At 32.8% G+C, this 16,713-nt stretch overlaps 1 protein-coding gene across 2 annotated transcripts in view; it reads right to left on the reverse strand.

Moving 5' to 3' along the window:
- Adam10 (ADAM metallopeptidase domain 10) overlaps nucleotides 1–16,713 on the reverse strand; it is a 159,775-nt gene that overhangs the window by 39,010 nt on the left and 104,052 nt on the right. Inside the window, exons 6-8 of one of the 2 annotated variants that reach the window (XM_076850855.1) lie at nucleotides 14,154–14,303; nucleotides 11,073–11,165; nucleotides 7,991–8,174 (exon numbers count right to left, since the gene is read on the reverse strand). In XM_076850855.1, coding sequence (XP_076706970.1) covers nucleotides 7,991–8,174; nucleotides 11,073–11,165; nucleotides 14,154–14,303 — 427 coding nt within the window. The remainder of the gene's footprint in view (nucleotides 1–7,990; nucleotides 8,175–11,072; nucleotides 11,166–14,153; nucleotides 14,304–16,713) is intronic. The other variant, XM_076850856.1, reaches the window with a different exon arrangement.

A 16,713-nucleotide genomic window follows, 5' to 3' on the forward strand; every position in this document is an offset into this window, starting at 1 on the left:
AAAAGGCCACACAAAAGATTAGAAGAAAAAGTCATCCTAACAAATGTATAAAACACAGAAATACCAGAAATAAGAAAAAATAAGGTAACATGGTGCCTCTAACTTTCATAATTCCCCAGCAACTAACCCCTAAAATACTGAAGTGGACAAAATATCAGATAAATAATTCAAAAGAATGATTATAAAAATGATCAATGAATTCCAAGAGAATACAGAAAACTACCAAATGCACTGAAGAAGTCAGTACAGGATATTAATGAAAAACTTAATATGGAGATGGTGTAATTTAAAAAGAATAAAATAGAAATCTTGGAAATAAATGATACAATAAATCAAATAAAATGTTCAGTTGAGAGTCTCACTAATATAGTAGACCATGCTAAAGACAGAATCTCAGAGCTGGAAGACAAAGTAACTGGCCTTGAACATTCAGACAGTATTAAAGAAAACAAAACAAGTAATCATGAACAGAATACGCAAGAACTCTGGGACAACATTAAGAGACTAATTTGAGGATCACTGAAATTGAAGAGGGTTGTGAAATGTAGGATAATGGAATGAGTGAATAACCTCTTCAGGGAAATAAGAACAGAAAATTTTCCAAACCTTGAGAATGATATGGATATCCAGATATAGGCTGCATAGAGAACTTCAAATAGACCAGATCAAAAAAGAACCTCTCCATGACACATTAAAATTAAAATGCCTAACATATAGAACAAGTATAGATTTTTTAAAGTGTCAAGAGAAAAATATCATCACATGTGGAAGCAAGTTGATCAAAATTATTTCCAATTTCTTAGCACAAACTCTAAAAGCCAGGAGGGTTTAGAATGTGTTCTAAGTCCTGAAAGAAAATAACTATTAACCAAGACTGCAATATGCAGCAAGCTATCCTTAAGAATCAAAGAAGAAATAAAAACCTCTCAAGATAAGCAAAAACTAAAACAAAAATTCATGATTATTAAGCCAGCACTACAAAAACTCTGAAAGAAATACTCCACACAGGGATGGGGATGTGGCTCAAGCAGTAGCGCACTTGCCTGGCATGCGTGCGGCCCGGGTTCGATCCTCAGCACCATATACAAACAAAGATATTGTGTCCCCCGATAACTAAAAAAAAATAAATATTAAAAGATTTTAAAAAAAAAAAAGAAAGAAATACTCCACACAGAAGAAATCAAAAACAAAACAAATGCCTAAGTTCACACAAAAAAGTAAGATCTCATTTGAAGAGCAGCTAAGTAAATGAAAAAAAGGACCAAGTTAAACATTATAAATAAATCAAAATGGCAAGAATTAATAACACAAAATAGAAATGTTCTCAACACTCTAATTAAAAGACAGGCTAGCAGAAGTGATTAAAAAACAAGACCCAACTAGATGTTATTTTCAAGAGACACTTTATAGGCAAAGGCTGTAAGTGAAAAGATGGAAATTGATATACCATACAAATAGAACCCCAAAACAAGCAGGAGTACTACTCTGAATATCTGATACAGTAGATTTCAAACCAAAATTAATCTGAAGAGACTAAAATGATCACTTTATACTGGTAAAGGGAACAATCCAAGAAGATATAACAATAGTAAACATTTATGCCACAACTATGGGTGCATTCAATCACAGAAAACAGACACTACTCAAAGACTCATATAGACCCCAGCACAATAATACTAGATAATTTCAACACAACTCCCTCACCGATGATAAGTTATCCAAATCAAATTGACTCAACGGACATCTATAGAATATTCCATCCAACAAAAAGTGAATACACTTTCTTCTCAGAAGCTCATGGAACCTTCTCCAAAATAGAATATATTTTAGGCCACAAAGCAACTCTTAGCAAATACAAAAAGAGGGGGGAAAAAAAGAAAATTCCTTATCTTTTCAAACCATAATAGAATAAAATTAGAAATCAACGCCAAAAACCATACAGAGATTATATAAAATCATGGAGATTAAACAATGCACTACTGAATGATCAATGGGTGATAGAAGAAATCATATGAGAAGTTTTTTAATTCTTTGAATCAAATAAGAATAGTGATACAACCTACCAGAATCTCTAGGACACTGTGAAGGTGGGTCTAAGAAGAAAGTTTATAAATATGAATGTCTACACAAGAAAATCGAAAGATCCCAAATAAAAAACCTAATGATGCATCTCAAAGCCCTTGAAAAACAAGAACAAATCAATCCTAAAAGCAGTAGAAGGAAATAAATAAAATCAGAGACAAAAATCAACAAAATTGAGAATAAGTAAAGAATATAAAACAGGCTAGGGTTGTAGCTCAATAGTAGAGTACTTGCCTAGAATGTATGAGGCATTGGGTTCGATTCTTAGCACCACATAAAAATAAATACATAAATTAAAGGTACTGTGTCCATCCACAACTAAAAAAAATATACAAAACAGTGGATGAAACAGTTCTTCTTTGCCAAGATAAACAAAACTGATAAACCCTTAACCAAACTAATTTAAAGAAAAAGAGAGAAGATCCCAATTAATAAAATTAGAGATGAAAAGGAAAAATCACCAAAGACATCACAGAAATCCAGTGGATCATTAGGGACAATTTGGAAAACTTATACTAAAAAAAAAAAAAATTGGAAATCTCAAAAGAAATGGTTACATTTCTTCAAAATTAAATCAAGAGGACATAGAAAACTCAGATGAACTAGCAATGATATAAAAGCAGTAATAAAAAGCTTTCCAATAAAGAAAAACCCAGGAACAGATGGATTTTCAGCTGAATTCTTTAAAGAAGAAGTAACAAGTTACCTTAAATTAGTCCATTCCATTGAAAGGTGTTCCACCAAATTCATTCTATGAAGTCAGTATCACCCCAATACCAAAGCCAAATAAAAACACATCAACAAAAGAAATCTACAGACCAATATCCCTGATGAACTTAGATGCAAAAATCCTTAGTAAAATATTAGCAAACTGTACTCCATAACATATTAAGAAGATTGCACATCATGACCAAGCGGGTTTTATTCCAAGGTTGCAAGGATGGTTTAACTTATGGATAAATCAACAAATATAATTTAACACAGAAACAGAATTAAGCACAAAAATTACTTACTCATTGCAACAGAAAAAGTCTAAAAAAATTCAACAACCATTGATGATTAAATAACACTAAAAAAATAAGGGATAGAAGGACTTAATTTCAACATTTTAAAGACAATATATGACAAACCCTAAGCCAACATCACAGCAAATGGGAAAAAAATAAATAAAAGCATTTCCTTTAAAATCTGGAACAAGACAAGGATGTCCATTCTCACCACTCCTATTCAAGATAATACTAGAAATTCTAGCCAGAGCAATTAAGCAAGACAAGGAAATAAATGGGATAAAAACAGAAAAGGAAGAAGTCAAATTATCACTGTTTGCAGACAATATGATCTCATATTAAAACTCCACCAGAAGATAATAATAAACCAATTCAGCAAAGTAGCAGGTTACAAAATCAACATTCAAAAATCAATAACTTTCCTATACATAAATAATTAATCTGCTGAAAAATAAATCAGGAAAACAATCCCATTCACAATGGGCTTAAAAAAAAACTGAGGAATCAATCTAACCATGGAAATAAAAACCTCAATAAAAACTATGCAGTACTAAAGAGATAAACTGAAAGACAAAAGAAGATGGAAAGACTTCCCAGGTTCCCAGATAGGCAGAATTAATATTGTTAAAATGGCCATACTGCAAAGAGCAATATACACATTAAGTGCAATCCCCATCAAAACACCAATGACATTCTTCATAGAACTAAAAAAAAAAAGTCTTACAATTCATTTGGAAGAAAAGAAGACCCAGAACAGACAAAGTAATTAAAAAAAGCAATACCTGATTTCAAATTATATTACGAAACTATGATTTAAAACAAACACCACACTCACACTTAGTACTGTCATAAAAACATACACATAGATAGAACAATGAATAGAATAAAAGACACAGAGAAAACGCCACACCGATACAGTCATCTGATCCTTAACAAAGATGCCAAAAACATACACTGAAGAAAAGAGCCTTTTTAACAAATAGGACAGGGAAAACGTAGAAGAATGAGACTACACCCTATCTCTTCTCCTGCACTAAAGTCAACTCAAAATGGATCAAAGACCTAGGAATTAGTTCAGGAACTATGCAACTCCTTGAAGAAACTGTAAAGTCACTCTCCAACAGATAGGTACAAGCAATGACTTTTTTAATAGGACCCTTACAGGCTCAGGAAATAATGCCAACAGTTAATAAATGGGATGGTATCAAATTTAAAAGCTTCTATACAGCAAAGGAAACAATTCAAAATTGAAGAGAGAACCTACAGAAGAGGAGAAAATCTTTCTAGCTACTCTTCTGACATAATATTAAAGCTGGGTGCAATGGCACACACCTATAATTCCAGTGATTCAGGAGACTAAGCAGTAGGATCACAAGTTCAAAGCTATTCTCAGCAACTTATTAAGGCCCTAAGCAACTTAGTGAAACTCTGTCTCAAAATAAACAATGGAAAGGGCTGAGGATGTGGTTCAGTGGTTAAGAACCTCTGCATTCAATATTCAGTAAAAAAAACAACAAAAACAAAAAGATTAATATCCAGAATATATACAGACAAAAAACTTAACACCAAAAAATTAATAAATTGGCAAATGAACTAAAATGACATTTCTCAAAAGAATAAATACAAATGGTCAACAAATATATGAAAAAATATTCAGTAGCAATCAGGGAAATACAAATCAAAACTACAAGGAGATTTTATCTCACTCCAGTCAGAATGTCATTAAAAATGCAAACAATAATAAAGGCTGGAAAAGATAATGAAAAAAGAAAAGAACACATTTACACTGTTGGTGGGATTGTACATTAGTATAATCACTATGGAAATCAGTATGGCAGTTCCTCAAAAGGCTAGGCATGGAACCACAATATAAACCAGCTATACCAATCCTCAGTATTTATCCTAAAGAATCAACAAGTCATCATACTATAAGGTTCGTGCATACCCATGTTTATAGCAGCACAATTCACAATAGCCCAACTATGGAATCCAGTCTAGGTGTCCATCAATGGATGAATGGATAAAGAAATGTAATATATTTTTGTATTTACATATATATGTATACACACACACACACACACACACAGAGAGAGAGAGAGAGAGAATGGAGTTTTATTCAGCTATAAAAAAAATGAAATTATGTCACTGTAAGAAAATGGATGGAACTTGAGACCACTGTGTTTAAGCAAAATACGGCAAACTTAGAAAGTCAAGGGTCACATGTTTTCTTTCATAAGTAGAAGCCAAAAAGGAGAAAAGAAAGGAAAAGAAATTAGGGGAGGATCTCTCATGAAAATCTCAGGAGATCAGCACAGTAGAGGAAAGGGACTAAGGCCAAAGAAGGAGGCGAGAAAAAGGGAGAAATACTGGGAAATGATAATGACCAAATTATACTGTTATATTGTGTGCATGTACAAATACATAACAATAAAGCCTACCATTATATACAATTATAATGCACCAAAAAGAAAAGGAAAAAATTTAAAAATATATAGCAGCATGCCCAGCATGCACGAGGTCCTGGGGTTGATTCTTAGCACCACAAAAGAAAACTACAAATACAGAAAATGAGAAAACTGTAAAAAAACAGATTCAAACACAAAAAACTTTACTATTCAAATGTTTCAACACTCAATGTTTTTCCTAGCTCAAATAAATCAGTTAAGAGAACTGAAGCTCATAATCTCTGAGTAAGTACTCTGTAAGAACTAACATGCCAATAAAACAATAAAATCCATTCTACCACCATATTTTTGAATAACGAACTATCTGTAGAACTAAATGAAATTAAGCCAAATTATACAACAGAATAAGGATGTAAAAAAAAAAATTAGGCCAACTAATAGAAAAATAAGAGACCCAGAATAGCCAAAGCAACCCTCAGCAAGAATAGTGAAGCAGGAGGTATCACAATATCGAACCTTAAACTATACTACAAAGCAATAGTAACAAAAAAATGGCATGGTATTGGTACCAAAATAAACACGTAGAAAAACAGAAGACACACAGACAAATCCACATAAATACATACTAGACAAAGGCACCAAAAACACACATCAGAGAAAAGATAGTCTCTTCATCAAATGGTGCTGGGAAAAATGGAAATCCACATGTAGCAAAATGAAATTAAACCTCTTCTCTCGCCCTGCACAAAAATCAACTCAAAGTAGATCAAAGACTTAGACAATAGAACAGAGACCCTGTGCCTAATAGAAGAAATGTTGGTTCATCATGTTGGCTTAGGACCTGACTTCCTTAACAAGACTCCTAAAGAACAAGAAGTAAAATAAAGAATCAATAAATAGGATGGATTCAAACTAAATGGCTTCTTTTCAGCAAAGGAAACAATCAATAACGTGATGAGAGCGCCTATAGAATAGGAAAAAAATCTTTACCACACGCAACTCAGATAGAGCACTAATCTCCAGAATATGTAAAGAACTTAAAAAACTTAACACTAAAAAAAATAATAATAACTCAATCAATAAACAGGCTAAGGAACTGAACAGTCACTTCACAGAAGAAGAAATACAGTCAATCAACAAACATATGAAAACATGTTCATCAATACTCTTAAGATTTCATCTCACTTTAATCAGAATGGCAATTATCAAGAACACAAGCAATAATAAGTGTTGGAGAGGATGTAAGGGGAAAGGTATACTCATACATTGTTGGTGGGACTACAAACTGGTACAATCACTCTAGAAAGCACTAAGGAGATTCCTCAGAAAACTTGGAATGGAACCACCATTTGACCCAGCTATCCCACTCCTCAGTTTATACCTAAAGGACTTAAAAATCGCATACTACATACAGTGACATAGCCACGTCAATGTTTACAGAAGCTCAATTCACAATAGCTAAACTATGGAACCAACCTAGATGCCCTTCAACAGATGAATGGATAAACGCAATGGAATATTACTCATCCGTAGAGAAGAATGAAATTATGGCATTTGCAGGTAAATGGATGGAACTAGAAAATATCATGCTAAGTGAAATAAGCCAATATCAAAAAACCAAAAGCCAAATGCTTTCTCTGTAAGTGGATACGGATCCATAGTGGGGTGGAGGGATAGAAAGAATGAAGGAACTTGGGTTTGTGTAGAGAGGAGTGAGAGGAGGGGTAGGGCTGTGGGGATGGGAAGGAAGGTAGAATGAGACATTACTACCCTATATACATGTACAATTACACTACTGGAGTGAATCTGCATAGTGTACTCCCAGAGGAATGAGAAGTTATGCTCTATTTGTGTACAATGTGTCTAAATGCATTCTACTGTCATATATTTTTTTTAAAAAATTAGGCCAAATAAAAATGAAAGACTAGGTCAATAATTTATTACAAACTGAATAATCAGCTATGAAGCGTTATCTAGAAGAATAAGATAACAGCAAGCATGCTAAAACTAACAGGCAAAAAATGAGGTCTAAAAGAAGAGTAAAGAGAAAAAATTATATGTAAATTAAACAAGTTGAAGCCAAGGGTTTACTTAAATTTTTTAAGAGAGCAGATAAAACCTCAGACTCCTAGCCCCTAGTCCATTGCTAATCCTATTGTCATAACAATTACCCAAAGTGATACTGAAATATTATAGCTTATCTCTTTAAAGGAAAAAGGAAATTTAACTTCTGTGGAAAAAAATTATCCCCTAAAATTATTTCATCCACTGAATATACCAAATGTCAGGACATTTCCCTACGATCACTTAAAAATGATAAAGCACTTCATCTATCTTGCTGTTTACATCATATTCATCAATCTTGCCTAACGTTGAGCAGCATAAATTAAGATATTGTATAGACATCACTTTCTCTGAAATTTTGTAAAATTCAGTCTTCTCTGAAAATCGCTCTGTGTTTCAAGTATTAAGTTATGAAATAATTAGATAACCTACCTGAAGGTGCTCCAACCCAAGCTAGACCAAGAACACCATCATCAAAATCTCGGTCTGTGAAGACATAGGCTAAACAGTAGTCATCATGATTCTGCTCAGAATTCAATTCCAGAAACTTCTCTACACCAATATTTGGAAAACGGAAAGGATTTGTAGGGTCCTTTTCATCAGCGGTTGTATTGATCTAAAATCCAAAATAATAATTTAAATAACACAATAAATGTTGATTGCTTCTCTCCTTCCATACCCACATGGACAATATACTCAGAGACTAAGGGTAATCAGTACTTAATTAAGACTACTAGGAATGTTTCCCCAACCCAGATCCCTTATCTGATCATAGAAGTCAAATTAAAAAATAAATAAATGAGAAAAAAATAAAAATGAAAGAGAGAACCAAATAAAGCAAAGTAGGAGAGTTAAATTGAAGATGTTAAATTTCTGAGCAAGTAGTCACCAGATTCCTGAACACTGAGCATTTGAATACACATTTGCTTCCAAAATTGGAATAAAAGTAGGATTTCTCAAATTCCATCATCTAAACAAGTCTCATTTAGTGTTACTCTCCTACATAGTTTCAAGTATAATAAAACCCTATATGTTTGCTAATTAAACACAAAAGAGATATTAAATCCAAGACTGCCAGTGCAGCAGGTAAATCATTTTTTTGGTTCTCCTTAACTAGAGTCACAGGAGTTAAGCCCACCTAAACAAAAGTTCATTTTTGTTTCCCTGAATATGAGAGAATTTTGTTTTCTTTCTGCTTTTAAATTTGTTTCTCTTACTATTTCAAGCAAAGTTCCTACAAATGTTTCTTTTCATACTTAACTACTATACTCCTGGTGCACGAACCTCTTTCACAATCTGAAGAATAATCTGTTCTAATACTAAACTTCTACAAAATAAAAGCTTTAATTTATTAACCCCTGCCTCCTTTAAAAGACCCCTGACTCTTCTCTGGTGAGAACAGTCACCAGGTGACTTTCTCCAGGTGAGCCAGAAATTACATACAAAATAGAGCTGGGTGGGAATGGTAGTATATACTTAGAATTCCAAGTACTTGTGAGGCTGAGGAAGGAGGATCACAAAGCTGCCTGGGCAACCTGGTGAGACCCTGTCTCAAAAGAAAAAAAATGAAAAGGGCTGGGGATGTAGCTCAGTGGTAGAGAGACCCTGGGTTCAACTCAATACCCAGTGAGGGAAAGGTTTAAAGAATTGATTTTTAAAAGGGTACATGATTAAAATGGAATAAAATTAATTTAAAATAAGTACATATGAAAGTAAATGTTTTTCTAGAAGGGAAACCTCAGTCTGTTTTAAAAAATTGGTAGTGAGGGGATGGTATGATGGATACAACAAGAACTATGGGTCTTTTCATGATGCATATGCTCCAGTTAAAAACAAGAGGTTCAGAAGCAGGATGATAAAAACACTACTGAGGGCAATAGCCTAAGGATGGATTTCATTCAAAACATTCGATTTATCCGTTAACAATTAACCAAAACTATTCAGTTATAAGTCATTTACTACAAAACAATTCAAATAAACCAACAATATATTATAAATAACCATGCTTAAAGCCATGATATATGTGGCCTTCTCCTACTAAATATAGAAATAACTATGAAATTCCCTGACACTTCTATAACATTGGCTACAAGTAAAATTTGCATTTGAATTTTAGTTACCTATATTAAAGACAGATAATAAAAATTTAAATATTTACTGACAGAATATAAATTTTAAATTATTTAATGAGTTATATACAGTCTTCATCAGATGAGATTTAAACTAAAGTTTTCAACTCAATTAAGGTTAGAAAACAACCAACTGCCACATAATTTATCTATAAACATCTTTTTCTTCATAAAATCACTTTACTCAAAAAATAGATATATATTTCACCAAATATATATACTTCACCAAAAAATAGATATATATACTTCACAAGTGTTCTCGCTGCTGCTTTACATTTTACTGCTGTCTATTAAATGGCAATACTAAACCACTTACCACTTTTACTTTCTCATTTAAAGATTTTATTTCCCTCAGAATATATGAAAGCAATGATTATGAATATTTTTATAATATAAATCTACAAACTGTATTTCCACCTTAAGATAATTCAATTTAACAATTATATACTACCTTTAAAAGTAAGAGCCATCTTCAACTATTATTAAATATATCATGTATATGTGCTAAAATTTTTATAATACATACATTTTTTAAATCTAGTCAACCATGTTTTAAGAGAAATAGGAAAGCAAAAATATAAAGAAACCCTGGGGCAAATACTTTTGTAAGAGGCTGACTTAAAAAAAAAAAAGAAAACACTCAGAATGTAGATCTAGTTTATAAATTCAGATCCTTACAAGCTATGTACATATATTTATAAAATTTTTGAAACAGCCCAATTTTGTCAGTAATTTAATATTTGTTTATCATTTATAACAACAGAAGTAATAATCTATGGCCCTATGGCTTTGGATCACCATTTCTTAACATGTGTTTTCTAGTTTTTTTGGGGGAGATTCAGGTGATATTAATTTAAAAAGTTTTCATGCTCAAATTAATTTAGATAAATATGGTTTTCCTTCCCTAAAGACTGCTCAAAACTTGACACAAGTTCATGTAAACTGTGAATTTTCAAGATTATAGCATTAAGTGTTTTTCCAAGTTCCAATTTTATTTAAACATTCTATTTTCCCTTTCTCCTGGAACACCAAATGGGACACACTATGAAAAACACTGCACAAGGCAAATCTTAAGAAACTAGGAAATGACATAACAGGGTTAAAGTCAAGTACTGTACCTGTAAGTTACTGAGAGGTTAGGGCTTTCTTAATGGTAAATTAATCCAATAAAAAACTGTACAACTTTATTTCTACAGATTTAACTCTTAAATGATAAACCCAAGTATCCCACTGTGTATAAAGGCCAAGAGTACAGATAAATGGCATCAGTAGATATAAATTATTTAATGCATAAAGATGAAGAAAAAACCAAGCATTTTTCATTTTATAAACAAAGTCCTTTTTGTTCCACTTTTTTAATGTCTTCAATTATTGAAGTTCCTTACTCTTATGCGTTTCACCATGAAACTGATGTTACGGATTCCAGAGAAGTCTGTGGTCTGGTAAATTGTATCAATTGCTTTAACATGACTGGATATCTATCAGTTAAAAAAAAAAAAAAAAAATTTTAGAAGCAATGATGAAATATTAAGAAAATTATGAATTTCCATTTCCAAAATCAAGCATTACTTATATTCAAAAGCATTTAAATTTTAATATGTCTATATTATATATTGAAAAGAAAAAAAAATAAAGATTAGTGAGCCAGGGCTGAGAGAAGAAAAAGGTTAATGAACTAGGGCTGAGAGGAAAGAGACTGTGTCTTTCTAGACTCTTTTGTAGCCAAAAGAAAGGCATTATTCTTGCTTTAAGTCATATAAAAACTGTTTCATATGCCCATCATTCAATGTCATATGCCTATTTTTTTCATGCCTAGAATATCTTTATTTATCCTTAAGACTCAGCTCAAATATTTTCTGTAATAACTTCCCTGAAAATAATCAGAACACTCAGTCATTCCCAGCCTTTAGTCCTTCTATTGCTGGACTAATACATGTTCTATAAGCTTTGTTAACCACTTTCCATATACTAAAACTGTTTTAGGCCCTGCAGACATACTGGTGAGCAAAACAGAAAAGGTTTTTTCTTGGGAGTGGAAGAAGAAGATAATATGAAAATAAAAAAGACACAGTCACAGGGCTGGGGTTATGGCTCAGAGGTAAAGCGCTCGCCTAGCATGCATGAGGCACTGGGTTCGATCCTCAGCATCACAAAAAAAAAAAAAATTATATATATGTATGTGTGTGCATATGTGCGTGTAAGTGTGTGTGTATGTATATAGCATCCATCTACAACTAAAAAATAAATTAAAAAAAAAAAAGACAGTCAGATTTTACTAAATTCTAAAAGAGATAAACACACCCACAGGACACAAAAGGCTTCTGTTTATCTAGTTGACTCCCAACTAAACTCTCTGTCTTCTATATACATATACACACACACACACACACACACACACACCCCACTCTGTATACAATCTTCCCAACTTCATTTACAAAAAGCAATCTTGCTACCATTTTATGTGGCAACACATATATACTGTGTGTGTGTGTTTGTGTCTGTGTGGGTGTGTGTGTCTGTGTGTGTGTATGGTGCTAGGGATGGAATCCAGGGCCTCATACACATCTGCCCGGCAGATGCTCTACCTCTAAGCCACATCCCTAGCTGTCAAAACATTTTTGAAGAAACGTAATACAAGATGATCAAGGAAAAGCATTCATAATAAAAATTTCAAAAGTGGCCCCAACTGCCCAACATTGCTAATAAAAGGTATAACAGTGCTGATAGGATCCATTATAAATTCATGCTAACTGCAGCTGTCTACCAATCAATGCTATAGTCAATTTTCATTATTTCTACTCCATTCCCAACAATGGTGGTTCAAATATTTCTCAAGAGAAATGCTCGTGCTTCACTTGACTTCCCCTTGTCTTTACCTTTAGACTTCCCTATCTTTATCCATCTCTACATTCTTCAGAGTAACTATTTCTTAAAGGGTAATTTTTCTTTATTCTTGATCTCAATTCTTACTGGACATTCAAGAACACTGTTTTTCTTCAAAGGCATTGTAGATATTTAAGAACATCAATGCCTTTCTTTTATATTATTTCCACACTGAATCATTTTCCTCTTACTACCAATTAACTTGTGTATTACATATTCCCCAGAACCCCCCAAATTCCATCTCATTTCTAAGCCACCATATTTTTCTTTAATTTTTTACATTTCTTGAAACTCAGTATCTCTGCCAACTCAAAATTCATCAGTAATCTTCTAGCAACTAAAAACCAACTACCTTCTGAAATCATTCTCTTTTGATTTCTTGACAATGATACAATTAGCTATACATCTTGCTTTGAAGGTGTTGTTTGTTGCTTGTCTAATCCTACTTAATCTCCTAACTCCTTTTTGTGTTTTTCCTTAATAGTTTTTCTTTCTCATCCTATTTACTATATCCCCTACTTGCTTCTTCAATTTCACTTTCCTCACATTTCAACTGTATCTTTTGTACTCTTCAATTCCATGCAGAAAGCTCAAGGTTAACATTCTCCAAGCTCCAGTGCCACATTTTCAATATTCTAAGGGAATATTAACTGGCTTTTACACATGTCTAAAATTAAGCTCAATTCTATCACCATAATGAATTCATCATTTATATTAGTGGTAGCTCCATACTGTCAGTCTCAAACTCTTTGAGTCAAAAACATGTTCAGACTCTTACTGGGTATCTTCAACATGAAGAACATTTTGATAGATACCCTCAAAAAATTTATAATTTTATACTGAGAAGGACTGAGAAGACACAAGTGCAAATAATAATTTGATTTAAATAATGCTAAGTACAATGAGAATACAGAAAGAAATTATATAATATATATATATATTTTTTTTTTTGGGGGGGGGGCGCGGGGAGGGTTTACCAGGAATTGAACTCAGGGGTACTCAACCACAAGCCACATCCCCAGCCCTATTTTGTATTTTATTTAGAGACAGGATCTTACTGAGTTGCTTAGCACCTCGCTTTTGCTGAAGCCAGCTTTGAACTCATGATCCTCCTGTCTCATCCTACCGAGCCACTGGGATTACAAGCATGCACCATTGAACTGGGCAAGAAATTTCTCTCCTTTTTCTCCTTTAAGACCACAAATGAAAATTGAACTCTGTTTTTCAAGGTAAGCTTTATGTTTATCTAACATAAAGGAGGCTGGCTTTAGATTTAATCCTTAATAGTACCCCACCTCCATCTGGAGGGGGAAAAAAAAAACACCAAAGCTTCAGGGTCATTATCTCCTTTAGGAAATCAGTTTCTTATATCTCTCCCAAATGACTGTAAAATATCCTCACTGGGCTTTCAATTATCTCTGCTTTTATCTTACATATTTCATCACATCACAATGAAAATACATACTCTTTTTTTCCCCAAAAAAGATACATACTCATTAACTTTAGTTTCTAAAAGGAAATACAGCTATAATTCAAAAAAAAAAAAAAAGAGAAATCCTAAGATAGTACATAATAATAAATACCTGGGCAATCACAGCTTCTCGTGTTCCATAATATTTAAAGAAAAGATGATCAGTTTGAATATAAAGCTGACAAGTATTTCTTTCAGCTGAAGTTGTACGTTTTTTCCTCAGGAGTTCTGGACCATTAGCAGCATGTTCTTCTTGAGGTGTCTATATGTCAAAAACAGTCATTTCTGATCATCAGCATGCTTCCCTACTATAATATTATAGTTAAGAATACATATACTAAACAATTTCTTCATAGTATGTGTCATATATAACACCAAAGGTATTTCCAATGCCATTAAAAACAGAGGCCATAGAGGCTAGGAAGGGAAAGAGGAGTGTGAGAGGGTAGCTAATTGGGTACCAAAACACAGAGGAGAGGGAAGTAGTTCAAGTGTTATATGGCATGGTAGGGCAATGAAAGTCTACAACAAATATTATACATTTCAAAATAACTACGGAGATGAGCCTGAGGGTTCCCAAAACCCAGAAATGATAATATCTGAAGAGATGGAAAAACTAATAAGTACTTTAATTTGATCATTATAGTATACATGTATCAAATTATAAACCTGTACCCCAAACATAACTTCAAATATTATGTCAGTATCTTTAAAAATTGATCATTAGAATCACTTGTGATTGTACAATATTTTCCATATACATGATCTATTATTTATTCAAGAAATTTCTTCACCTTTTTTGAAGGAGTACCGGGGACTGAACTCAGGAGTACTACCAGGGACTGAACTCAGGGGTACTACCGAGCTACATCCCCAGCCCTGGCCCAAAATAGTAGACAGTATTTTTTTAAACAATTACCACTACTATTGAATTCAAACACTCAAATATGTGTCATCTAAAAACATAATTTCAAGTGAATTTTTATAATAGAGTCAGATATGACCTGAATTAAATTCTAAGCCAAAATTCCAAATTTACACTCACATTTTATACCTTTCTTCTCCCTTGACAATTCCCTGTGAACATATACAAAGTTAAAATTTTGTATTATACAAAAAGGGGAATAACTATGTAAGATGATGAACATATTAATTTGCTTTACTATAATAACTATTATGTTTATCCCATAACATTGTGCTATATCTATACAATACACACAATAAATATACACAATAATTGTTTTAAATTCACATTATACATGAGTACCAAAAGTCAGAAAAAGCTAGTTATACAGGTCTAAATAATAATGCATTTGAGGAAAATGCCTCTAAGCATATTTTTCATACTATTTTGCTCAAGATTTTCATTTAGGTATGTCAACATTCCAGTCTGTACACTTTGGTCACTTATTAAATTATTTAGAAGAACTTCAAGTACATATATTTGTGTATGCAGTTCATATTTACAATCATGTTAGTCTATACAAAAAGGAGTTATATGTTGAAGTTAGCTACTGCTGAAGTAGCAAAATGTTTTACTCCATAAAAATAATCCTGATTGCTTTAATATGAAAATATTTTTTAAAGAAAAGATTTAAATTAAGAAGTCAGTTTTAAATGTAAAATAGACTTCTAAGCAGAGAAATTAATAGAAAAGTGGTCAAGTTGTTTAATCAAGTGGTTCAGATCTCTCATACCTTTACTGGGTTTTATTTGTTTGACTACTCTCTTCATTAATGAGAGGATATATTAAAGTTTCCCATCGTGTAGTTTTTCTAATGTTTTTCAGTTTTGTCATTTTTGCTTTCTACACTTTGAAATTATGGTATAATGTACAAATTTAAGATTATTATAACATCATGGGGAACTGAACCTTTTATCATTACAACATACCTATGTTAGTAATTAATATATTTATGCATTAAATAATTTATATCTACTGATGCCATTTATCTGTACTCTTGGCCTTTATACACAGTGGGATACTTGGGTTTATCATTTAAGAGTTAAATCTGTAGAAATAAAGTTGTTTTTTTATACAGGGAATTAAATCCAAGGGCACTTTACCAGTGAGCTACGTACCTAGCTCTTTTTTTCTTATTTTTTATTTTGAGGCAGGATCCTTCCTACTAAATTGCTTAGGCCCTCATGAAGTTGCCTAGAGCTTCACTAAATTACTGAGGCTGGCCTCAAATCTGTAATCTCCTGCCTCAGCCTCCCAATTTATTGGGATTACAGGCATGCACTACCATTTCCTGCTGTTGTTTTGTTGTTGTTGTTGTTGTTGTTGTTGTTGTTGTTTTTTGTTAAATGAAGTTGACGATCATTATATTTTGGGGGTGAGCACATTACCGGGGATTAAACTCAGGGGTACTCAACCACTGAACCGCATCACCAGCCCTATTTTATATTTTATTTAGAGACAGGGTCTCACTGAGTTGCTTAACACTTCACTTTTGCTGAGGCTGGCTTTGAACTCGTGATTCTCCTGCCTCAGCCTCCCAAGCCACTGGGATTATAGGCATGCACCACTGTGCTCAGCTGATTATTATCTTTTAATTGGTACATTTAATTCAATTATCTTTTAATATAATTACTGATATCACTGGGTATAAAATAATTTTATTATTTATTTCGTATTTGTCGTGTCTGTCTCATATATTCTCCTTTCT

This window comes from Callospermophilus lateralis, chromosome 3 (assembly GCF_048772815.1).
Source record: "Callospermophilus lateralis isolate mCalLat2 chromosome 3, mCalLat2.hap1, whole genome shotgun sequence".
Lineage (NCBI taxonomy): Eukaryota > Metazoa > Chordata > Mammalia > Rodentia > Sciuridae > Callospermophilus > Callospermophilus lateralis.